This window comes from Papilio xuthus, unplaced genomic scaffold (assembly GCF_000836235.2).
Source record: "Papilio xuthus unplaced genomic scaffold, Pxut_1.1 DF827570.1, whole genome shotgun sequence".
Classification (NCBI taxonomy): Eukaryota; Metazoa; Arthropoda; class Insecta; order Lepidoptera; family Papilionidae; genus Papilio; species Papilio xuthus.
In genome coordinates this window covers 2,596,633-2,624,006 of record NW_013531079.1, presented here as the reverse complement: position 1 = coordinate 2,624,006, position 27,374 = coordinate 2,596,633, and the positions used below count along the sequence as shown (strand labels likewise).

Here is a 27,374-nt window from a genome sequence, read left to right as displayed (position 1 = left end):
GTATAGGCTCCGAGCCCCTCAGTGTGGACGTATTGTGAGCTGAAGATGATGTTATAATCTGTTAGTGTAAGTTATTATGTATATTAAAATTTAAACGAAACGTTTTCAGATTGGTACATTGCCGTGATAAACATATTGATATCTATATACACAGGATGCAGTAAGTCCCCGGGACTAAATATGTCTACTGAGTCACTACGAGTCGCGATTAAAACGCAACAGACAGGAGCAATTGATACAGACTGCATAAAAAAAATCTTATTGTTATGCTCATAAATTGTATGAAAGAAATTTTAAAATTTCAATGTACTCGGATGATATGATGCTTCTTAGGATTATTTTTAACATAAATCTTACTAACATTATTAATGCGAAAGTTTGGATCGACGATGTTTGTTAGAAGGTAGAGTACGTCGATGAGATTTCGCACAGATGTAGAACATAGCATAATCATATAGGCACTTTTTAAGTTTTTGAATTTTAAACAATATTATACGACGAATAAAAACAGTGCTTTTTCTATGAGAAACTGCTAGTAGTTTAGGTCACTTAGGAGAAAAATCAGCCATAAACACTTACATTTTAAATTATAAAAAAATAGGAGCCAAAAATTGTATTTATAAATGTACGGCTTGTATAAAAAAGCATCGTTATAAGAAGTGTGATGTATTAATGTTTTGCTGACAGTCCTAACTACGGGGATTCCCTTGCGTACCCTTCACTTTAACTATATAAAACAGACAGAAAATTTTCAACATTTAGTATTTTCCAAGCCTTTACAAAGGTCAGTGTTATTACCAAAACATTTGTTTGTTTCAAACAATGCCTCTTGAAGCAAATGGTATCGAAAATCTTGACAAAAGTAAAGATGTAGGCGTATCGTTTACGAAAGGTAATGTGTTTGGATCCGCATCACTTGAAGGATATAAAGATGCCAGCAATTCTCCAAAACCCAAGGGCCCTTCTTACAACGCCGCTTCTGGAAGCCTAGGAGTTTTTAGCGAGTAAGCATAACATTATTTGTACTTTGCTATATATGTAACACCAGCTTTCGACCCCAATTCTGTCAGCGTGGAATAAAAAAAAATCAGTAGCCTATGTCAATGTATTCTTTCAGACTATATGTTCTACATCTATGCCAAATTTTTGCAAGATCCATGCAGCTGTTTTGGAGGACACCTTCTAACAAACATCCATCCATCCATACCAACATTCGCATTTATAATATTATAATAGTAAAAAGTAAGATTTAAGAAATTTTCATATGCAGTTCAGTGAAATTTTACATTTTATTTAGGTTTAAATCTTGTCATTACGTATTAAGATATTGGATCCTAAGCAAATTAATTTAGACATACAGCGAAAGCTGCAAAATTCTTAGGTTTAAAATAAAATAGTAATACCAATATTATTATTATATATAAAATACAATATGAATTTAAATATGAATAATTTAAAGTTTACTTTACATTTTTTTCTATTTATTACAGACATTATAGATTCAAGTAAGTTGTCACACTCTTCCTTAAATTCACTACAATATATAATAGAACTACAACTTTTCCAGGGCTGGCCACAGCGCCGGATTAACAGCGACTCACCGGCCTGATTTCGGCAACCAAGTAACCGCCGCTGGCAACCTTAACGTTCTTAACAAAGGCAACCACAAAGTTGACGTCAATGCTTTCACCACGAAGAACTTCCCGACTGGACCAACCCCAAACTACTCTACTCATGGAGCTGGCGCTAATTACCAATACAAGTAAGTTTTATACATATAATAGTAAATTTTAATATAATACAAAACACAAAAAACGAATATCATCATGCCATTTTCCATGTGTCGGCACAGTATGCACTACTCTTCCATTCATCTCTATCAGCCATTATATTTGAATCTAATCCCTTGTTAATCATATCTTATTTCATACTATCCAACCATACATCAACAAGGAGATATATTAAACTGACTTCTATAAATGGATAGGCGATTGCTTTTGCTTCGTTGCGATTAAAACGCACCAGTTGATGTGACAGTTAAGTCAATCTATACTATTAGTTCGAATCCACCCAACCGTTACAAGCCACCGTCAATACCAAAATGGCGAAAATCAAATAGGCACAAAATACTATGTCTATAGCCAGTCCCTTTGTAGAGTTTAGATTAAATATCAAAGAATATTCCATACCTATAATAAAAGATTGAACACATTTCATCGTCGAATATACATTGTTTAAATTTCCAGAGACATCGCCAATGTCGGCGCATCTGTGGCTCGCATACCGATCGCGCAAAGAACAAATTACTCCATATCCACAGGACTGAAGCTGCACCAAACACCTACATCATCTTTGAGTGCTAACATTGGTGCTTCGAAGATCGACGCGCCATATAGCAAAGGCAACTGGTCACAAAATGCTTTCTTCCATTATCAGAAGAAATTTTAAAAATTAAAAATAAAGAATAAAAAAACGAAACCTTTATGTTATTAATCAGCGTTAATTATGTAAATGAACAAATAAATATTTGGACATAATTTTTTTTGTTGTAATTCTCGTCGTATTTCGATGGCCACTGTATATTTTTTTCTGATTGAATTAGAAAGAAAATTGATTCATCGTCCTTATAAAAAACTAATTAAAACTCCGGTCTGATATTTTAATTTGCAATTTCCGTAAAACTCTCGAATAGTTCGGTAAACGGATAATTAAAAACGTAGCGTCTTCCCTGCCGCATCTTAGAAGATAAATTCTTTAAAAAAGTTAATAAAACTCTCTAAACTTAATGCCTTAATAAACCGCGCAATTCCGTCTCAAGGGTTTTTAAAAACGCAACAGCAATTTATAAAATAATAATATTTAATTTCTCTATTAATACATTTTCTGTGCCTTTAATATTGTAGATAATAAATCCTTACCGTGCGTTTACACTGCTAAACCTGTAACAAAAAAATATCAGTCATTCCAGATATTCTCTTTGAAAAAACTGAAATTAAAATATGTTTAAATCTTACTAACATTACGCGAATGCTTAGATGGATGGATGAATCAATGGATGTTTGTTTCAAGGTATCTCCGAAACAGCCAAGCGGATCTTACTGAAATTTTACACAGATGTAGAACATAGTATGAAAGAATGCATAAGGTACTTATTAAGTTTTATTTTAATTCGAGCCGCGGGCGAAGGATAAACTCTTCGCACACAAAGCAGCATGAATTTTTTAAAGTAATATACTTCTCCATTTGGAAAATCACAGCGACTTTTCACAGCAAGCAACTGTTTTTATTGACAAAAAAACAAAATTTAGGCAACGTGTGCGTGTGCATGAACCTTTACGAATTGCCTTAACATTTACGTTACCTTGTGTACGAAGGGCCGTATTTTCAATATTTTATGTGTGTATGTAAGTCATTCTTCACTTCCAATCCTATTGACAAAATGAAACTTACGTTCTTTATTTATCCTAAAAACAACATAATTAAATTCCAAAAACTTTCCGGATGAGAGGATGCATGGATAGGGACGATATTTTCTTTCTGTGCATTCTCTCCTCCATCCATTAAAGGTAGGCAATGCAGATGCAATTGCGTATCTCTATGGGCAACGGTCACATCGCTACTTCAGTGATTTCATGTTTCCGCTTGCTCGTTTGCCACCTTATGTTATAAAAAAATATATAAAAAAAACAAAAGCGAATTAAGTAAAAATTCTACAGTAAAAAAAATAAAAAGGTTAAATAATATTCGTAAAACGTTTAGCAACATAAAATTTCATTGATGTTAAAAGACGTTGGAATCCCTTAAGTGACTTAAAGGATGCCGAGGATTAAATGTAACGGTAACATGATAAGAAGGGTTCCGTCTAGACCCTTACTTTGTACATTATAGTAAGTTAACGAGCAGCATATTAACATGCGTAAGTATTATAACAATTCTAACATAGAGTTCTAACCGTGGGATTCTGAGGCTAACATTTCTGTATAAAATGTCTTTTGTCTTACAACAGAGTGAATAACCTGTTTTAAATTGAGTTTTTGTTCTCAGAAACTCATAGCAAGTTATATTATTTTAAGACATTATTAGTTAGAATCCTTTGGCGCGAAAGGCGCGCTTTCATTACAAAGTCAAGTGTCAAAATGATTAGTGATCGCACGCAAACATCGACATTTTAGTAAGGCTAGAGTTGTGCCAGTACACCGGCACAGTGTCGGATTAAGTTTGTGTAACACGAAAATCTGAAAAACTTAATTCAGATTAGCTAAATAATATTTTCTGAATGTATATTACAGTAAAAAAAATTCTAATAAATCACAAAATTGTATTACATTACAACGCCTTTTTAAGGCAATATTGAAAAAAAATTAGAAAAAAATCTCTTCTAAGAAAAAGAAGATAATCTTATTCTTTAAAAAAAATCCCCGTTAATATTTTAAACGGAGCGCTGCCGCCTCCGGAAAAACTCTTAACTACTTCGATAATTGAATATTCAGAAGCGTAACTTCTTTCAAAACAGCAGCGTCTTGATGTTAAAATTCCTCAATGCATAGTAGTTTACTCTACGTCTTACATAAAACTGTTTACGTCGTTACTAGATTTTGTCCGCGACTCCGCCCGTAAAAAACAATTATTACATTATGTGTTCAGATTATGTTCTACATCTAAGCCAAATTTAAGCGAGATCCATTTAACTGTTCTAGAAATACGTTTATAAAGTAAAAAGTACAGTAATATTAACTTAATAATAAAATAAGTGGCAAATTTGCAAACGGCCAATGTTCATGATAAGACGGTAACATATTTAAGTTTAGTAAGTAAGTACTTCCCGGTATATGTATGTATGAAACACGGTTTTTTTGACGTTACATACAGACATTCCTTTTTTTTATATCATGAAGTGGCAAACGAGCGTGCGGCCACCTGAAATCGCTGAAATAGCGAAGCGACCGTTACCTACCTTTAATCGACGGAGGAGAGGATGCACAGAAAGAAAATATTTTCCCTTACCGTGCATCCTCTCATACGGAAAGTCCACTTCCACATCCCATCCTTTCCTTATAAGAAATAGGGTGGGAAGGGAAAGAGGACAAAATGAGGCCCCTGGGACGCCTCCTACTTATTAATATGTATAGATTAGGTTTGTAATGTTTAATTCAAATATATTATAATATATTTAATTGTACTTATACGTACTCAAAGATTGATTCCCTTAGGACAATACATATCAACTCATTGTTCAAAGTATTGTATAACAAAGACTGGTTTAAGGAATTATAGGTAAAACCTTTAAAGGCTTCGTCTAGTCCGGCTCTTAAGCCTAAGAACCTTTTATGAATAGAACTAGCTGTTGCTTCGACTCCGTCCGCGCGAAATTAAAAAAAACAAAATAGTAGTCTATGTGTTCTTCCAGACTATGTTCTATATGTGAGCCAAATTTTATCAATATCCGTTGTGCCATTTTGGAGATACATTCAAACATCCATCCATCCATCTAAACTTTCGCATCAATTTTCTATATTTACAAAAATCAATTGTTGTACGTTATTCTCGCTAAAACTCGAGAACGGCTCAACGGATTTATCTTATCTTGGTCTTGAGAAAAATTAGAATAATTGCCAGGAAAACCCTTAAAACAGCCCATTTTCCTACAAAAATGGCTGAATGGATTTCGCTGAAACTTGGCTTAGATGTAGAACATAGTCTGGGAGAACACATAGGCTTATATGTAGTTTGTCTTAATCAAGCGCTGACGTTTTTGACGTGACGGCGCTAGTTTATAATGATAGTAAGATTTATATGATAACATAATCCTTTCTTTTAACAAAAATTGTGATACGTAGATACAATATTCTCCATCGTATATTTATGTATATTACTCTCAAATAATCTTTAAGAAAAATAATTACTATGTAATCTTACCTTAGTTTCCCTGTGTCGAATTCATCGATAAATATTTACATTATTTAATTTAATAATTAATTCACTTCACTATAACCTATTTAAGGTTATTATTGTTTTGAAAATATTTACACTCACGAAACCATTTTGGTCAGGCGTCAGCGCACAACCGGGCCTACTATTTAAAAAGTTTGGTTATTCTAACATGTACTATATTTAAACAGAACTTAATTTAATTTAGTTAACAACGCTCTAAGCAAGCCATGATACATACTGCACCAAGATCGATTTTGTACTTCAAATCAAAATAAAATTTCACAATACCCGCAATAGAAATTTATATGCACTGCATCAAAAAATAGTTCGGTAACTACTTTTAATTTTGTGTTATCGATAATTCCGTCGAAATTTAGTAATTGATTTTAAAAAAATGTTTATACAAATATACACAACAATTTACAATTAATATTTATAAAACAAATACTCAAGAATAATTAAAATGTCTACTTTATCTGCGCACTATTTAAATCGGGAAGTTTCTTCATTCGATTGACTTCTTTTAACTGGATTATTTAATAATATTACAAATGGCCAGTTCGGATTTATTGGCATTTTTTGTCATTACATTTCCGGGTCAAAATAATTGATTTAAAAATGGAAAATCATCTATAAAATGTCTATAAAGGCATAATTAGTGTGTAAGAAAATTTAATTTATCTACGTCTGATAGAGATGTATAGAAGACCTATTGTAGGGAAAAGTATTTTAAGGTATTATTTCTCCAATATTATCATTTACGTAGTACAATATAGACTGTCGAGCTCATATTATGCCGAAGAATTTTATTTTCTACGTCATATTTACACATCCTGTATGTTATAGTGGGTGATAGACATCCGTGTTTCACATTCTAAGGCTAAGTGAACGCCTTGGATGGTAAGTAATCTCTCCGTAGGAAATGACAGTCGCAGGTGCGGCCCAACGCCAACTGCTAATAGCTTTTAGACAGCAAGCTTTTTCTAGTGTTGTGTATATATCGATATGTGTTTTTTTAAATTGAAGATAAGGTTTTAAGAAGGAACAATTAAATATTTTCTCTTTTAAATGTGAATTTAATGTTAATTTTCTACTTTTAATACATGATTATCTAAAAGTTTGTTTTACTTTTAAAATAGCATTGTAATTGTATAATATGGTTTCAATTAGGATTAAATTCGTATGCGAATAAATTAATATTCGATTGAAACATTTTCAATCAATGATATGGCGTTAATTAATATTTGAAATAAATCTATGTATTATCATTAATTAAATTCAGTGTTATATATAAGTAATCATATAAATAAAAAAAAACGTGTCACTTGTATTTCCACTCTTATCTCTTCAAGGTCATTTTTAGTAAATGTATGAATATGCACTACTTAACGTATCAGCATGATACGCAGATGTTGTTTGTTTGATTGTCATCTTTATCTTACCCCGTCTTTTTGCTTAGTCCTTTTCTCCATAGTCAAAGACTGAGAGAAGTACTACGATATCGATAATATACGCCTTCGTAGTCACATCACTACATCGTTACTGAGATGACATACAATAATGGCCGCCTTGCAGCGCCATCTGCCGCCAGCGCAGTTGAATTAGCTGCCATGTGGCCGTCTTCAGCTAAAATTGGTACATATGACGTTGAAGATTAAACTTACGTCCTACGTGTTTAATAATTAATATTCAAGCAAAATTAGTCCTTGACGCGTGAACATAAGATTGTTGTATTTTTGTATGGAAGGATCTTGTTACGATATGTCGATTTTGCAAGTTTAACGATCCCACAGGTGTTCATAAGTGCTTGTGAAGCCTATTTATGTTTTGTGTACTTAATACAAGTAATTTTGCCTAAGACTAGCATCAATATGTATTATACGATATTTCTTGCGTAGTTTTCGTGTTAAAATTTGATGTGAATCGTTTTACCACTAGACACGTAAGAATTCGATCCATCGATAGTTGTCGATAAGTAAGAAAAGCGAAGGATTACTTTTCTCTTTTTCCCAACATTTAAACTTAATTTGCTTGTTTTACGCTACACGGTTTTGATCTAATAGTTCAAAAGTTAGTGATAATATTGTGTGCAAGAATAATAATCTTTTTTTTTAATTTGTAGGGAACAAAGCCGCAGGGCTGCATTAGTATACATGAATAAATCATTATACATAAAGCCATAATATGAGAACGGTTATAAAATATCTTAATAAAGGTTTATAAAGATGATCTCCCTAAGTCGACTCTCAAGGGACCGAAGAACCCATTCAGATGAAATCTTAAAACCCCTACTTTTGGAAATTATTCCGGTAAATTAAAGTATGATTTTAGACGTTATTATTATTAATAATACCTAGTGAAAATTTGACGAAATTGCAGTAAAACAACGTTTTGAAAAGGATGAAGTTAAAAGAAGTAAAATCGGTTGGCGGTATCCTAATTTCTAGCAGTTCATAAAAGGGAAAAAAAGTAAGTCTTTCGACTCTAACAACTAGTACGGGTACTTAAAGTATTCAGCATGCGTAATATTTTGTCGTTTTCATTCTTTTTCACATATAATACAAAAAAGTATAACTCTAAAAATCCATCTAAAATTATCCTCCATTGTGTAAAAATACGTTAATAATAACGAGGTATTTTTGAAAAGGCATCATCTTTTTTATTCAATTAACTTTATATCTATGAAACCAACAGACGGGGTAATAAATCCTTATCCATCGGCCGTTGTCTAGAAAACGAAAATCTGAAAGCGTCCCTCGCATAACGTCACCGATTTATCACTCCGGTCGCGCCATCTATCACTCTATTAAACTCGACGTAATGTTCGTTGCGAGAACGTATGGTAGGGGACTAGGAACAGTTTCAGTCGGAGATGGAACGTGTTGGAGTCTACACGTGTCGGTTACGAAAGGGCGGGAAATCGCGGAGTTTATTCCGTAACTTTAAATAAAAGTATTTAAAACATGACTGGAAACGGACCTGATTGTGAACTGTTGAAAAGTGTTTTTAAAATAAAATGAAATCAATTTTTTAAAATAAGAGAAAACTTTTTTGAGTGTTAATTAATTTAGTGTTACAAGTTAAAATGATTAGAAGCCGATGGATTTTATTGTTTCTTTTAACACCGTTAAGTTCAAGTAAGTATTCTGTCGTAATTCTTAATATAAAATTATTTCATATATTTTTGAACAAAAGTTTATTGACTTGAAACACAAAAGTTTGGCTGAAGTAGGTCACAATCCATCGTAGACTTTGCAAATCATAAAATGGAAGTGATTTGGAAGTTAATGTCCCAAAAATATCAGTATAAATTTACATAAAATTAAGTTAATTTGGTGAGAGATAATTTTTTTTAAATACTTGTAACTTATTCGTTTTTTTTATAAAATTTTTTAATAAAAAGAATATTTAAACTCTATTATGTTGAGAGTCTGGCTCTAATATTACTAAATAAATTTTATAAATACGAATGGATGGATGGATGTTTGTTCTAAGGTATCTACAGAACGGCTACATGATTCTCGCCGTAATTTAGCATGGATGTAGAACATAGCCTGCAAGGACAAATTGGCTACTAATTAAGTTTATTATCTAACGCTAGTTTTAAAAATATATGAAACTAGCTGTCGCCCGCGACTCCGTCCGCGTGGATATATAAAAAACTTCATTAGTGTAGCCCACCCATCCATCTACCCACATCACATTCATTTAAACATTCGCATTTATAATATTAGTAAGTTAAATAAAAAGCAGGTCTTCAAGGTATAAATTGTAAAAAAAATGAATAAATAGTATCCTATGTCCGTCTCCTGGCTCTAAGCTACCTCCTTACCAATTTTCAACGAAATCGGTAAAGCCATTCTTGAGTTATAAATAGTGTAACTAACACGACTTTCTTTTATATATATATACATACACTAGCGGACCCGACAGACGTTGTCCTGTCTATTAAAATAAAAAAATAAAATTAAAATTCGAATATTATTTAAAATTTGACACAGCGATGGTAGCGCCGTCTGTCGGATCCAATGTAAAACATTCCAATATCAACAAATACTAATAAATTAAAAATTAATTAAAAAAAACATTGTCCAGCGGACAAAATTTTGAATCTAAACCATTCTCAGATACCCTTGAACACACACAAAAAATTTCATCAAAATCGGTCCAGTCGTTTGAGAGAAGTTCAGTGACATACACACTCACAGAAGAATTTTATATATAAAGATATATATATTAATAAGAGGTATTCAAATGTATGAACTCATGTGAAATATTTTAATATGATTATTTAGTAGAAATCATATTATAATATTACTACGAAGTTAGTATTGACTGCGAAACTCTCAATTCCTAGGAAATATTTGAAATAATATATGTAATAAAACATCGACATCAAAACAGATCAATCGGTTTAATTTCCTTTTCCAAGTAAATTTAGAAGTGTGCGCGATTGAGCACTTAACTAATTGTAATTTCAAATAAATTTTGCGTTATGTTTGTCCATTTTCAAGCATAACTATATAACAAATACATGAAACAATTTTGATTTATTTAGTCAAATAACTAAACTACTATGAGGTTTAATATAGAAAAAATATATAAAAATAATATGTTCTAAAAATAATATGCTATTTGAAAACATAGATAAAAATATGTAAATGGTTATGAAAGGCCAAGGCACCCCTTTTAAAGAAATAACTATTTTTGGTTCCACTGTCCGTTATATTAAAAATTATTTTACTAATTGAAAGCCCTATTATAAACGAATATATTAAGGCTATATTTCTCACGGTGTCTTTTGATTATACGGCGTAGCCCTCCCATAATATGGACCGATTATTTGATTAAGGTTATTGCTTAAGTGTACTGGATGACAAAGGAAACCGATCATTGAATTGTTTAGAAATATAACGATTGTACTATTTCTGGTGATCCTATTTGAATACTGAGAGCTCGTTTGTTTTTTGTTTGCATCTTTGCGAGTATTCGTCTTTGTTCGTTCCTCACCCTCCAGGCGAAGTACTAGGGATCCCTAAATCTGTCCTGTACAAAGAAAAAGGACGCTTGTTACTGAAGTTGTACGAAGTGTGAACAAGTGTGGAATGGCGTGTAACTTTGAAACGTAACTTGAGTGTAATTGTTGAAGTTTTAACGATGTTGCAGCGTCACTCAGACTTGTTCCACTTAAAGTTCTTTGATGCGAACAAGATAGAGATAGGGGGTTACGATTTCCTTAAGTAGGATTTTAAAATATTGACATTTTAATAAAATTAAAATGCGTTGAATCCTATGCGACACGGTCGCTGTCATGAGAGACCATCAAGTATTAAAAGAACAGTTGTCTATCTTGTTCTATTCCGGACAGCTATTTTTCCACGAAATTTCATCCTGTTCCTCTGTTCTGGAGTAAAGTGATAACTCACTTTTGTACAGCCCTTAATCCATGAAAACTTATATTAAGATTTAGTGATGAAAAAATAGTAGTTTGATTTTTATTAGCAATTTTGATTTATTTTTAAGTATAAGCTTTTCTTGTGACAGGTGTTTTGTCTTCAAACCACATCGCCGTTCCGGAAGGCGGGAAACAAGAAGACGTAAATATGTAAGTATTTTTTTTTTTAATTCCCTATCAAGTTATTCCATATAAGGTGTGCCAAAATAAATTTCTTATTTTTCAGTTTTTTTTTTCATACACTTACCAAATGAAAACTAAGTATAAATTTTTTATCTTAAACTAAAATTGTTACAACTGTATATATTATTTTTTCATATACCAAATGATACATCATAATAGTGTCATAGTAATCGTAATATATTGCACAGAATACATGACAAACGAGTTCTTATTGCTCACAACATAAGTATCAATCTTGCTTGAAGCTGCATGTACCCCGAACACAATAGGTTTGAACAATAGGTAGCGATTTATTGCATCCGCGGACCGTATTTCTCTGTTGTTATAAGTTGGAAATGCTATTTTACAATTTGTTTCTTAGTAGGAAGGAAGCTACCGTTGGAAATAAATAATTCATAGATTTATAACCTTCCTCAAGATATAGAATACATATTCTTTCATCTTTATATACACTTTTTTATATATATCAAACAATTCATCCAAAAAAAATTACATGTTTAAAACTAAAGAAAAAGTCTGTTATTCAAATTTTCCTCTTTTTTCATAATTTAAACAAGTAAACCTTGTTATATTTTGAAGCCACCGTATATCGTATTTTATTAACGAAATATTATATAAATAAATGTAATAAAATAATTGAGTTTGTCTCTTTAATTAATTATACTTAATTAGCCAAAGAGATGTTCAATTGTTATTTCAAATGTTAATTAAATCATTACACCATACATATAAAGGATTACAATTCAAATTAGACTTTTAAGAGACAGGACCTGTCAAGCGCAAACAATCCTCTCTGGTACATTATAGCAATATATTCTTAAAGTAATAAAAATTTAAAATTCACATGTGACACTTCCTATCAATTTGGCCCACTAAATTGGCCGAACTATAAACCTGCCTATTGTGTGCTCTTTTAGTTTGAATTTGTATATTTTTAGTCAGTAAGCGTGCACAAAGACACTTCAGCAGGTACATGTGTGCATCTTCAACTCGATCCCGAGACAAGTGGTACTATTTAGTACTACGATACTCTAGTGCTACGATGGCGCTTTGCTTAGTCCGTTTCTCTATAGTCATAATACGTCACTGTCAGATTAATTCATGATAAAATAAATTCATTATCATAATTTATTGTTTAAATAAAATAACCAAAATTATTGCAGATATTTCATTCGCAAAAGCAGATTTCGTATTTGAATATCGAATGTTGATTTTTCGGTTGATTTCATTCAACCTTCGTGATTAATATTGTATTGTTTGGTTTGGCCGCAAATCCACTGATGTTCCCAATACAAAAAAACAATAACATATCCGAGATATTTTATTCTTTTGTATATTTTTAAGGGTTTTTATTCATATGTTACTGTTATAAAGCCTCAATCTCTTTATTGTTTACATTTGACACGTTACAAAAATGATATAATGGTTAATTTATCGTAGGTTTTTGAGACTGAAATTCCCGTTTAAAACATATTGTTATCTCGGTTTTGTCAAAATAATAACAGAGCTGAAGATATGTTTTATACAATGACTTTACTCCCATAAAGAATATGCTACGAATTTTATCTGTTAACAACTTCTTATTATGTTTGTGGTCTTAATTTTTTTTGGGTTTGAATAGCATAGAAAGAAGTAGTTCGAGAAAAAATTGGCAATTGGACGTCTACAATTCTGTGACTTATATACTCACTAGCTGTCGCCCGCGACTCCGTCCGCGCGGTATTAAAAGCAGATGTTGACCGATTCTCAGACCTACTCAATATGCTCACAAAATTTCATGAGAATCGGTCAAGCCGTTTCGGAGGAGTATGGTAACGAAAATTGTGACACGAGAATTTTATATATAAGATTTATAATGGATATTGTTTTCTATTGTTAATCAATTCTCTAAGAAAAGTGAAGTCTTCAATTACGCTTCATTAAAAATAATTGTTTACCTCCTCCTTACCTCGGGGGGTTTATCTTTCAGACTTCAAACTGATATTGGAGAAAATGTAACAGTGTACGAAATCAACGATATTCGATATTCAGAAAACAATGGTAAGATAACTTTAATTACAATTTTTTTAATTTACTTTACGAATAGATTAAGCGTCGGTGGCTCAGGAGTCAAGCACTTGACTTGCAATCTGCAGGTCCTAGGTTCGAATTCCGCTATGTACCAATGTGTTTTTCGATTTCCGATTTACACATGTACATTTATCTGACGTTTATACGGTGAAGGAAAACATCGTGATGCAACCTGCACATATCTGAGAAGAAATTCAAAGATATGTGTGAAGTCAACCAAACATCTTAATCTATTCATTCATTCATCATCAGCTCACTATACGTCCCCACTGAGTGACTCGGAGTCTACTCTAATATAGGAGTAACTAGGCCATCAACCACGCTGGCCCCGTGCGGGTTGATTTGTTTGTTTCTATTATGAGTATTTCTTAAATTAGAATGACAGAATTAATATGGCGTGTAATGAAAGTTTTTGGTATGAATGTTAAGTGAAAAAATACAAATAGATCAATGATAGAGTCTTAAGTTTAGAATAAACTTTATAATCTCAAAATAAAATTCATAATGAATTCGACAGATTCAACAAAATCAGGATTCATTCGTTATAAAAGAAGATTACAAATGGTTTTATCTCAGCACTTCAGTGAGACCACAGTCACTCTCGGAGTAGACGTAAGTTTGTCATTTATATTGCAAAACACATCTACAGTACACAATTTTTACGAAACACCTAAATGGAACAGCTTAATTTAGCCGTCGGATCGAAACAAAGAATAGGTTTCCACTACCTAAGTCCATCCAATAACATACTGTTAAGACTTTTATCAAGCAATTAAATATAGACTGACCATGGGTTTCTGAGACAAAATCTCTGTATAAAACATATCGTTATCCCTTTCATTATATTTAACAAAACAGAGATAACAATATGTTTTAAACAGTGATTTTGGTCGAGGAAAATCACGGTGAAAGTGTAAACTCACTGCTTTGAAACATATTGTTATCTCTGTTTTCTTGTTCCTTAGATTTACTTATTTAAAATATTTTCCAAAAATAATCTATTTAAAATGACCTTGAAACATCAAAGTTATTAACAGTTTAATTAAATAACAATTGATAAATGTGAGTATTGTATATCCGTAGATAAGTTTACAGTGCATTGTAAATGGGCCACATCCAGCAAGATTCGTGTGGGAAAGAGATAAAGTTGTAATATCTTCAAATACAGATTCTAGGTAAGTTCAAAATAAACTAATACTAAGTATAATTAAGACGCATTAATATAAAAGACACTAACATAATGTTTCTAACATTATTATTTATTTAAAAAAAAAGTATAAAACCTTCGCTAAAATAACACAATAAAAATTATCTTTTATCTTTCATCAACAATAAATCAATTTCAAAATATCTTATTTCCTTAAAATTAACCCATCAAACTGATTTATAACTCATCATCAACTCACTATAGTTATATGAATAGACCATAGTATGCCTAACTAAAATATTATAATTGTTGTAGATACGCAATAGGACAAAGCATGACGCCAGATGGCGGTGTACTAACACAGCTTAATATTTCTCACATAAGAGTCGACGATGGAGGTCTCTATTCGTGTGTAGCACATCATGGGGACGCAATCGTTGCCCATGAAGATAGAGTTAATGTTTATGGTAAGCATTTTCAAATGAAATAAAAAATTATAAGATAAATGCTTTTGGCAGAGACTCTAACAGCAGTACAGCAAGGATAAATATATCTTTCTTAATGTCCCGTCCTTTTAAATGGTTCCAGATGTCCATATGCTGCAGTTACTTTACTATTTTAGCAAAATCAAGTCACTGCTTGCTCATTTGTCACCTTTTACTGTAAAAAATGATGTTTCAAATACAAAATTTAAAGTAATTATTATTATGCCAGGTCCGCCGTACATAAGAACAATGCCACCATTCAAGGTTCAAAGTGGACAAAGCATAACTCTTCGATGTCCATATTATGGTTACCCCATAAGGTAAACTACCAAATTAACTAACACAACTTTATACCAATGAACAAGACTAACTAAAACTTACTTTCTAGGGATATCTCTTGGGAATTTAAAGGAAAGGAAATCGTTAAAGATGGTTCACAAAGTCATCGTTATAAAAGATTTATAAACGACACTGCTTATAGTATAGAAATATTTGGAAGGAAACCTAAATTAAGACAGAAACGAGATGCAGCTAGTGTGACAGCAGATGGAGTGTTAAATATAATTAAAGTTAGTAAAATTGATAACGGAGCATCTTACGCTTGCATAGTGAGAAGTCCATCGGGTGAAATGGCAAAGAGATCATTTGAATTGCAAGTGGTTGAAGCACCGCAATTAGAAGATATATTACTAGCGTCAGATTTACAAGAAGGACAAATTGTACAAATCCATTGTAATCTTAAAAGTGGCGATTCTCCAGTTTACTACTCATGGTTGAAAGACGGTAAAAAGATACCGCCTTATTTGAAGGTAAAGACAATTGCATTACAAAGTAATATTTTCTTTACATTAAAACAGAAACTATACATTTATTTTGGGAACTAAAATTACTGTAATAGCTTGTTTTCTTTCCAGATTGTTGAACGGAGCTTAGAAGTGTTCAGTGTTTTAATAATTAAAAATGTTTCATTGGATCATTGTGGGACATACACATGTGTTGCTGCAAATCACGTAGCAAAAGTTAATAAAACTGTAAATTTGTACATAAAAGGTACATTTCATTTAGTAACATTCAATCCTCTTCATTTTTAGCCCATTGCGTCGTTCGTTTTATATTAACAATATTGTTTGTTCTAAAGTTGCTCCTAAATGGAGTGAAGAACCTCGGAATACATCATTACTTCTTGGCAGAAGCGGTCACGTGTCATGTAGTGCGAACGGATATCCACAACCACAAACTCATTGGTTGAAAAAAGACGGTACGTCACAAATCATTTAAATAACTCTACATCAATTGTCTCTAAAATGGTTCAAGTAAACGCGTAGGGATCTACTGAACATCCAGCGGGAGAATATGATGGCGGGAAATAAAATTAAGGGTTCACAATTTTAAGAATGAGAAAATAAAAAAAAAATGTCTGAGTCTCTATAGAATTTTAATTTGGATCCGTTTGGTTCTTTTAGTGATATCTGACGCTTGGAGGCCAGTATTAGAAATTGCTGGCGGTGGTGTTCTGAGTTTATCAAATGGCTCGTTAATTTTCGATGCAGTTGCGCTCTCTGATGCTGGTCTGTATACCTGTCATGTTGAAAACGGCGTCGGTGAACCATTAAGCAAAACTGTCTGGATATCCGTTAATAGTAAGTTATATACTTCTATATTTATAAGTTGACTTGCGATGCTTAACTCCACTCCTTAATCAATTCTACGATTTAAATCTTCACTCATGCATTGGAGTAGCTCAACATTTACTTTATGAGAAAATTACGTTCCCATAAATGTATTTAATTGCTAGTTTCTTTGGAATAGTTTCATGTTTCATACTGACTGATGATTTAAGATTAATTTACATTTACTATTTGAACGTTTTTGTTGTAGAACCCGTAACATTTGACATAGTATCAAGGAACATGACTGCAAAGCTCGGACAACATATCGCAATAGAATGTCAGGCGAGGGGAGATGATCCTATTAGAATAATGTGGACGAGAAACGGAAAACCTATAAACCCGTTGACACAAAGGTATGTCATAGTTAATTTATATATAAGATATTCTGAAGTGTACGCTACACGTTCCTATACTAGTTCTAATATTAATAACATAATGTTATAATACAATTATTACATGAGCCTTTAGAGTTAGTAGTACATTATTAATAATATGTGGTAGTAAAATTAAGTAGCATAATTATTTTTGTTATAGAGTAAAAATATCTGAAACTAAATCAGATGACGGCATGACAAATCTTTTAGAGATTTTACAAACGGAAACAAGCGACGGTGCGATATATCAATGTAGAGCAGGAAATCCTTACGGAGCGGACGTGTATAGCGTTTATTTGACTATTTTAGGTATGAATATGAATTACATCACTCACTTGAACCTTTGTTGAAACATTTGTTAAATTTCTTTCATAATTTTGACTTCAAAATTTATGTGATTTCGTTTATTATAATGTGTACATATAACAAAAATATTTCATCAATTTGTAAATTGCCAACTTTGATTCTAACATCATTTCTATTTTAACTACTCGAGGTGATTGCCAATCAACTTTAAAGTTAAATCTTGAAACAAATAACTTATGTAACAACATATTTATACTATTTTGAGAAATTAATAAAATATTTCTTTACTTTTAGAACCACCGTTACCGCCATCAGATTTATCTGTAGATTCAATAAAAAGTCGATCTGTCAAATTGTCATGGCGAGACATGACAAGGTCATTGGCTCAATTTTACAGTTTACAAATCGCGATCAGTCAACGATTGTCATGGAGTAATGCTAGAACAATAAATGTAACCAGGTAAATAAGTGCCTTACTTTTTAATTTAAAATAAAACAATTAGAGATTATCTTTGCCTTAAGTCAAAATTATTAACCCCGTATACTATCAGAGGCCAGTAACAAGCAAACTATCTAAATATTAACAGATTTTCTGGTTCTTTACCAAAGTAATTCTGTGTTATGATTACTCTATTAACAGGTCTATCGAAACATTGTTATCTAAACATCTAACTAAATATAATTCTCACATGTCATCTAGGTCAGATGAAATTCGTCATATGATTGAGATAGGCGACTTAGTACCGGCTACTAGTTACACGGCGAGAGTTGCGGGTGGTAATCAAGCTGATCTCAGCTCGTACTCTACCCCAGTTAAATTTACTACAACAGAAGAAGGTAACATTGTCAGTTTGCCTTTGTCTATACACTCGTTGGAAATCGTAATGACCTTGAGAACTATGCTGACATTCAATTTTCTACTCAAATGTAAGCTATTAGACGTACACAATTGCTTAACCGATTTTTATTTTGGGTTAAAATAAATAAATTTCCCAAATAACAGATTTCATCATCATCATTAACCTACCCTTGTCCTCACGGAGGGTTAGCACAGCATGTACTACTCCTTCATAACTATCTATCAGTCGTCATACCTAAATTCCCTGATCCATATCCTTTTTTACACAGTCCATTCATACTTATAATATTCATTTGCGTAGCCCCCTCATCACCACCGCTCGGAGTACAAATAGAGCAAACAGACGGTCCTGGAGAACTCAGAGCAAGATGGCTCCCACCACCGGCTGACAAACACAACGGTCTTATCATAGGCTACAGATTGAGAGCTGTCCCACAATTAAATGGAGTAAAAGGTTTGCTAAAATACGTTTTAATTCAGTTTATAAAGAAAATTGAAGAAATGAAATGGAATAGAAATAGCAAATCTGCAGTAACTTGGTACCGCATAAATAGCGAAGAGTTCACTGACGATAGAATTTGCGGTCTAAATGTTTAGGTATACATCAATAATTATTTGTGCTAAAAATGAAGTTTCGATTTTTATGTCAACAGAAAATCAAGACGTCAGCGACAAAATCATCAAAACATCATCCCTATATTCGAAACAAGAAACTATAATTACAGGACTGCTTAAGGGTGTTAGGTAAACAACATTTTATTTTAATATTTAATTCTTAATTTTTAAGTAATATCTTGAAACTGCTATAATATGTAAATGTTCTGTATAGATACGCAGTTTCCATAGCAGCATTCAACGGCGCCGGTGCGGGACCATTTTCGATACCAATGTTCCAAGACACGAGAGAAGGAGGTATTTAAAAAATAAGGTCTTATAGTATTAAGAAACAACTTTTAAAAAAAACAATTCAGACCTTCCTTAATCTTCGTTTTGACCAAAAAAGCTTCATAATCAATCGTGCTTTTAACCTTATTTTTTTGGGTTAAACACCTGTGTTTTTGTTTCTATCTAGCGCCGGAAGAAGGTCCTTCATCGGTGGAGTGCGGTGGCGTGAGCTCGACCGCTCTCAGAGTGAGCTGGCAACCCATTCCTCCTCACAGACAAGCTGGTGCTCTTATAGGATACACCGTATTATATGCGGCACAAGGTATGTTAATAGGAAGATCATGGTTTTTAAGTAGATCTGTAATAAGTGTAATTTTTGGAAAAGTTCAAAGATTTTGAGTTTTATAGGACAATAAGGTCATCATGTCCCTACTACTTTAGGCATATGATTCCATCTTTCATATCGATGCTGGCCTTTTAGGTGACTGTTGTCTACATCAAAGGCTGGTAACACACTTGAGATTACTTTGACGTTGAAATGAGCATGGGTATCGGATCAATAATAATTAAGCTATTCGCTGTTCGCTTACCCATTCTCGAGTAAAAGAATCTTTGTTACAAAGAAAAAATTACCTACATATTTTACAGTACGTCTTTAAAGTGAAGCGACTAATAATGCGAAATAAATAAACATAATACATACAGAATTGAAGTGCTAACTTTGAACTAACTCACAGAACAAGCGCTACTGTAAAGGATTCCTTTGAAATGCTTTCTATAGTTCAAAATTTATGTAAACGAACAAAACTTGCCAGCTCGACAATGGCAGAACGCGACGTCTCTAGTGACAGAGCTGCGCTTGCAAGGCCTGCACAAATACACCAACTACACGGTCAAAGTCGCAGGATTCTCAAACTACGGCACCGGACCATTCTCCTTTCCTATTGTTTGCGCTACACTTCAGGATGGTGAGTATTTTGAACTTTTACACAAATTTTAAAAGACTTTTTTACTTCTTAAGGTGCTTTAAAATGTAAACCTTCTAACTTTGCGTCATTTTTTCATTAAAATGACTACGTAAAATTTGTAAAATTATTTGTGGCATTATCCTACAAGACATTTGAGTTGCACCATCTTTTACATTTAGTCCCTGAAGCGCCAGCTGAGATCAAGCTTCTATCGCAGTCGTCTACTACGTTGCTAGTCAGCTGGAAGAAACCAAGGCAGCCCAATGGGCGATTGCTCCACTACACTGTCTACTGCAAGCCAACTGCAAGGTAACTGATCTTTCAATATAGCTATCAAAGTGTTTGAATTATGATTATCAAAACAAAGAAAAATATATCCGCTCTAATTGTAACGAAAGTCACTTATTAGTGTGGATTTTGGGGGACTAATGTGTACTAAGAGACTGCTTAGCAAAACATCTCTGAGTATGATCGTCAGGGTTTTATAGAAAGTGAAAACAAATTAGAAATTATTATATCGTATTGTAGCAACGATGGTCCACAAATACTTCGAATAGATGCCGAAGAGACTGTAGATGTATACGAGAAAACACAGACAATGGAACTCAAGGCGCTGTACGAAGGTCGCCAGTACGATGTATGGGTGACCGCTAGTACTGCAGTGGGAGAGGGACCGGAAAGTAAACATGTTACAAACACACCATCACAAAGAGGTAAGGAAGTTAACGTTCAGTCAAAGAAATAAACGTTTTCACTTAGCACCGCATATTGTTATGAAAACTGTCTCTTTTGAACGTCAGGAAAATTTCACCGGTATACGAAACAAATTATAAAGGTAATACCCAAAAGACAGTCCGCTAAAACGAAATTACTTAAGTACGTAATATCTTACCTTATTCTCCGAAATTTTAATAAAATACAAAAAATGTAATAAGAAAGTACGTTGTTAGAGTAATTGAACTTTATTGAAACAGTATTTCATATAAGCAATTTAATAGACGATTGATTCGGTAGCAATTATTTTCAAGCGCTCCAATGCTTCCAAGGGCACGTTCGATTGTTGGTCAACATTAATTACTTTACTGCTGTACATAAATTCTTTTCTGTTCGAATTGTATAACGTAAATTGAAATTTCTTATACAAAAACTTTCTTCGCTTAGTGTGGGTTTAAATAAATAATTGCATTTGTTTTATAAGTATTATATTTTACTAGTTTACTAATTTAATAAGTAAAACTACAGTATGAAATTTGTTTTTATTCGATTATTTAGGTGATAGACAAAGAATAGAATTTTGAACTATGAGGTATCATTTGATTCGTATCTAATAATTTCTAGTCGATAAGCTTAATATTTGTAACAATTTTATTTACGCAACAGTGGTGGCTGGTGTGGCATCGCTAGGAGGTGATGTGACGGTGGCAGTGCGTAACTCATTGCTTTTGGAATGTAAGAGCGTCGGATCTCCACCGCCAAGGACAGTGTGGTACCACAACCAGAATATCATCACACACCATCCAAGATTCACAAGGAATAGAGATGATAGTTTATTAATCAAGAGTAAGAATTGCTTATTTCCAATACATTAGAAACATAAGAGTTTTTGGTAGATTACTTTTGCTAGCAAAACTTCGACCTCTCACTAGTTAGGCAATAACATGGGTTTTCTGGTATTAACAAAGCTGAATTTAAAACAAATCCAATAGATTTGTTACTTATCTAATCAGAGACAGATCTTGCTTGGATCATGCTAGAATTTCATTCAATACTTTTCTTACAGGTATTGACCAAGCTTTAAGTGGAAATTACACTTGTCTGGCTAAAAACTTATATGGATCGGATTCTGTAGTGTACTCAGTAAAAGTTCTACCTCTACCTGATCCACCTGCTTTACGAACTACACCTTATAAAGATTCTATAGTAGTAGAATGGGATGAAATAAAACTACCGGGAAACGATTCTTTATCATACGCCATAAGTAAGTTGACACCTGTTTACAATAATTCTTAACACAATTTGATGTTAAAATATTTGATCACATTTCGGCACAAGTATGTATGTCCTATTTCTCTATCTCATGTCTTAATCTTCTTCTTCTTCATCTCACTTGTAATTGTTTTATGATGCAATTTTAAATAGATGCTTTCGATACATTCAAGATAACGTTATAAATTAAACAACTAGGACTTCATAAACAATTAAGACGCAAGAAATTTTAGGTTATAATTTAACATGGCGTGAAGGTGACGGACCATGGCAGGAGGCGTGGCCAGTAGCGAGGGAAACTCGGTTACCAGGAATGCAGCAACATGCATTGGCTGGTCTTAAATGTGGTACAAAGTATTCAATAAGAGTTACAGCTACCGATAATGTTGGCACATCTGCTCCAGCTCATGTTGATGTTACTACACTAGGAGGAGGTAATAAACTAAAAGCAAATAACATTTTCGTACTTAATAGTATTTTTATAATTGACGATAAAAATATGACTTTAGAAACTACGGGGATAGCATGGACACCATTCGCGTAATCAGGAAAATTAAAAGGCAATTCCAACACATCTAAAATTCTATATGAAGATTTTTATGAGAAAATTTAAAGCGGTTAAAAAACTGATGCATTTTTTTGTAATTTCTTAGCCCCGGTATCACCACCTACAACCGATTGGCTTTGGAGTAATGCCACACATATCTACGTTCAGCTCAGTGGCTGGGATGACGGTGGTTGTGACGTCACCAAATGGGATGTAGAGTACAGATTGCTTGGATCGAATTTATGGCATAAAGCAGAAAATAGAGCGGTCGGTATATTGTTTTTTTTATCTTAAGATATTTTTTGAGTTTTCGGATTTATATTCCACTTTATTTCATATTTTGGTTTGATGGTTGTCTAGTATTTTTGGACACACTTTCCTTACAACATCCCCTTGGAATTATTACAATATTATTATTCTTTTAGCCTATGGAACTCAATTTGGGTTGGGGTTTCATTGACAATCATTATCAGTCACCACCAATGCGATCGTTACCCGCGTCCTATGCAGTAGGTTCTCTAGCGCCTGGGAATTGGTATGAGCTGAAAGTAACTGCAGTCAATGACGCCGGTACAGCATCAACCGTCTACACTTATGCTACTAAAACTATTGATGGAGGTAAGATTTTTTTTACGAGAAAATTTTGAAGAGTACAAATAAATTAAATTTCTTATTACTAAACAAAGATATTTCGCGTGGAAGCTGAATTAAACCGAATCATAAATAATTTTCACGTAAAGCTTCCTACGTCTCGAGATAAATTTTGTTGAAATTCTGACATCAAATGAATTCTGACAGACTTTATCATTGTTGATGGAACAAAGTTTCAAGTTCTGCGCTCATCAAAACTTCTGTTATTACAATCTTTAAGAACTTTGCTGGCTTCTTGCTATGAGGAAATTTTTATGACGGGAAAAATATTATGAAGAGGAATTAAATTTTTTATTTTCTATTAACTCTTACAACCTTTAGAAGTACTTTTTTGGGCTGTAATTTTAATACTGTACCGCTTTAAGATTCTCTTACCTCCTACGTCTCTCAAACGTTTCTTTATATAGTTATTGTTTTTCTATTCAAATTGATTGATCATTTTTGTTAAACTTTAACTTAGGATGCAGTTTTATTACCAACTAAAATCTATATGTTAAATTCTACGGTTTACAGTGTTCTTGCTCTTAGTACCTACTGATGTAACAAAGAGAGTTAAGTTACGCTGGCATTCGAGCTAAAACATTCCTTACATAACGCTTTCGATTTAAAGTATCTAACATGAATCCTAAAATTTCCATGTAGTTTCTTCATTATTAAAGTTGCAAGCAGATTTTTTAACCGACTTCTAAGAGAAGTAAGTTGAGAATTTCATCTGTAACGACTTTTTTAAATTATAAGGTGGCAAACGAGCGAGCGGCCACCTGAAATCGCTGAAATAGAGAAGTGACCATTGCCCATAAACAAATGCAATTGTATATGCGTTGCCTACCTTTAATCGACGAAGGAGAGAATGCACAGAAAGAAAATATTTTCCCTTTCCATGTATCCTCTCATCCGCAGTCTACTACCACTTTCCATCCTTTCCTTATAAGAAAAAAGGTGGGAACGGAAAGAAATTGAGGTTTTGGGATGTACTAAGTACGGTAATTTTTTTTTACAGAAGAAATTGGTCCTCCTTCAGAAATACTTGATCTGAACATGCTTGTGATTATTTGTAGTTCTATTCTCCTAGTGGTATGTCTCCTAGCTTTCATCTGTATACTATTTAGGAGACATAGGTAAGTCAAAACTCCATTGGTATTGTAAATTACTATCATTTTTTATTAATATTCAATTTAACATCATCTAAAGTCGTATACTTTTAAATTCATTAAGAGTTTTATCTACTTTCGTATTAAATACGACGTACTTTACACTAAAACTTTATTTGAAAAATGAATTGAGCAATTGCTTTTAGACAAAATTACGCATCACAATATCGACACTCGATTGCTGATGAAGTGAAGTCACGGAATGAAGCAATTGCCACTCACACGGAACATAAAGAGAGATATGCTCATACGCCTAGAATTTACACATCACCAATACACCCAAGGAAACCGACAAAGAATGGTAAGAGTTCCCAAAAAAACTAATACTAGGAGAGTTAGTTTACTACTACTAAAGTACTGCAATTATAAGTAAATAATAACTTAACTAGAAGCCTATGTGTTCTTCCAAACTATGTTCTTGCATGTATGCCAAATCCCATCAAAAACCGTTGAGCCGTTCCGGAGATAACTTCAAACAAACATCCATCTATCCATCTAAACTTTCGCATTTATAATATTGGTAAGATGGCTTAAGATCTCTTTACAATTTAAAATAATGAATACGTTAAAGTTACAGAAAAGCCAACACAGACGAGAATTGCTACACGTCTACTGCTATGTTAATTTAAGGTTTTAAAGCCAATTAATTCAAAAGAAACTATGTATTTTCCTAAAAGCTTTTTTACATTCTTTTGATTAAATTAATGTTCATTTAATGTTTTAGAAATGTTTGAAATCAGTCCGTACGCGGAATTTGCGCTTGGGTTCCGAACATTTGATCACGTCGAGAATCAAGATTTACCGAGTCGGTTACCCGGGAGACCAAGATTTGATACGGGTACGTTATCCTTAATAAACTTTGTAACAGAATTTGAATCATAAAACAGAAACAATAGGGTTGCCTTTTTTGTTAAAAGTCCGAAAGATGTCATATTTCTTAACAAGTTAACAAATCAAAGCCTTTCTTGGAAGTCTCACAGTAAATTTTTGCCTTTTACTTCATTTGCGTAAACAGGAAAATAGTACTATTTTTTATACTTGATAAATATGGGAAATTGAAACGTATTCATTATATTTTCCTTAGAAACGAGTTTCCAGAATCGCTCTGAGTCTGACGATAGCGACAGTACTTCAAAGGCCACCGTCACTGCTGTACCGAGAAGTAAGTGACCTAAATATTAAATCTCTAGACTTAATTTAATGTACAATTATCCGATCGAATCAATTTTTAACAAGCTGTTGCCCGCGACTCTGTCCGCACGAAACAAAAAAATCTAATTAGTAGCCTATGCGTTCTTCCAGACTATGTTCTATATGTATATCAAATTTTCATCGAGATCTGTTCAGCCGTTCTAGAGATACCTTCGATCAAACATCCATCTAAACATTCACATTTATAATATTAGTAATATTAACATTCTTGTTACATTTGGTTCAATTCAAATATCGAATGATTTACGTACTCTTGTCCGTACAAAGTAACATAAATAATTTGCGAACAAATGATTGCAAACCTCATAATTCGAATATTGGTTTTAGTAGTAAAAATATGTAAATTAAGTAATACAAGACGACTGTACCATTTGGGAGCATATCACAAATGGCTTATATGTCAGAATTATTTCTAAATAATTTATGTACGTATGTTCTTTTCCAGGGCACTGTCGCACGCCACATCACAGATAACAAGAAATGAAAACATTGTAAAATACTTTTGAAAGTTAAATTTTATAGTGAAAGTTTTGAAACAATCATATCATTACTCAATACGTTGCCAAATAAGTTAGGAGTGTAGACGTAGGTTAAAGGATATCAACCTTTATTTTATTCTATTTAAGAGCCTTTTTGGATTAAACAGAACAATGCTATTATATTATCTTTGTTCAAAGACTGAAGTTTACGTATATATATTAATTATATCAATTGCTAACGAAACCTTTGTTTAGGGCAGAAACTCATTTGCGTTTGTTCGTTACGCGATGAAGTAACGCAACTGATCATCTCGCCTTATACCTTTTAACTTTCGTATTCATTTTATTGAACTGACAATCATATTTAAGTCAAATTGTTAATTTTATTAACATAATCTTTTTGACTATTGTTTGCGTATATTATTTGAATAGTTCAAATCAATTGGAAAATAGCTTAACTTTTGAGGGCAATGAGTGAAATTCATTATTGGCTTGAACAAGAGTTTATACCACAGCGCGCCAATTTGAGTCGAACTAACTTTATCATAGATGTAATTTAACTATGAAAATTTTATTGGATTTTGTATGGGGTTTTATTTTATGATCTAGTCATCTATAATTTTTCTTTAAATAGTTCTAAGTTCAATTGTTTTCTTAGCTGCTATTTAAACTGATATATTACCGTACTCTTAATAGACTGTTATAAATTTAATGTCTTATTGTCGTAAATAAATGTTTGCAATGTCAATGTTGTTGTTTTATTATTGCTACTAACGATACGCGTTGATCTTCCACGCGTAACACCAATACAATATTTGAAATACATTGGACCATGTTACATTAATTTAGAAAATTTAAACACGATTTGCAAAGTTCCATAGTTTATTCCTAATATACACCATGTACATGGTGAAACAAAATTACTAATTTTTTTTTTAATTAAAAATACTAAAGCCTGACTGATTATACCCATATCTTATATGTTTAAATGAGCAATTCTTATAATCGGCTCTAA

At 32.7% G+C, this 27,374-nt stretch overlaps 2 protein-coding genes and 1 long non-coding RNA gene across 4 annotated transcripts in view; 2 read left to right on the top strand and 1 right to left on the bottom strand.

The window, feature by feature from the left end:
* LOC106118715 (uncharacterized) overlaps nt 1-6,130 on the bottom strand; it is a 31,924-nt gene extending 25,794 nt beyond the window's left edge. The window contains exons 1-2 of the long non-coding RNA XR_001227933.1: nt 5,917-6,130; nt 2,919-2,939 (exon numbers count right to left, since the gene is read on the bottom strand). This is a non-coding gene — a long non-coding RNA (uncharacterized LOC106118715). The remainder of the gene's footprint in view (nt 1-2,918; nt 2,940-5,916) is intronic.
* Nucleotides 762-2,537, top strand: LOC106118713 (attacin-B-like). Its single transcript, NM_001312009.1, is given in 3 exon segments — nt 762-1,004; nt 1,568-1,762; nt 2,247-2,537. Coding segments are annotated over 3 exon segments (579 nt in total). The 5' UTR covers nt 762-822; the 3' UTR covers nt 2,449-2,537.
* A 2,688-nt stretch (nt 6,131-8,818) lies between the features above and the next one.
* On the top strand, nt 8,819-26,945 carry LOC106118732 (Down syndrome cell adhesion molecule-like protein Dscam2). 2 transcript variants are annotated; one of them, XM_013313482.1, is made up of 32 exons: nt 8,819-9,068; nt 11,476-11,536; nt 13,539-13,609; nt 14,157-14,251; nt 14,723-14,814; nt 15,102-15,253; nt 15,501-15,591; nt 15,660-16,080; nt 16,186-16,321; nt 16,410-16,529; nt 16,735-16,911; nt 17,150-17,294; nt 17,476-17,624; nt 17,916-18,081; nt 18,322-18,458; nt 18,782-18,934; nt 19,134-19,224; nt 19,310-19,392; nt 19,553-19,687; nt 20,181-20,333; nt 20,513-20,642; nt 20,862-21,046; nt 21,714-21,893; nt 22,114-22,311; nt 22,553-22,753; nt 22,973-23,133; nt 23,292-23,484; nt 24,518-24,635; nt 24,815-24,969; nt 25,393-25,506; nt 25,753-25,830; nt 26,326-26,945. In XM_013313482.1, exons 1-32 carry the CDS (start codon nt 9,017-9,019, stop codon nt 26,352-26,354), a joined length of 4,422 nt encoding a protein of 1,473 aa, XP_013168936.1. In that variant the 5' UTR covers nt 8,819-9,016; the 3' UTR covers nt 26,355-26,945. The 2 variants fall into 2 exon arrangements, with proteins under 2 accessions (XP_013168936.1, XP_013168937.1); XM_013313483.1 differs by lacking the exon at nt 22,114-22,311.
* The last annotated feature ends 429 nt before the right edge of the window (nt 26,946-27,374 follow it).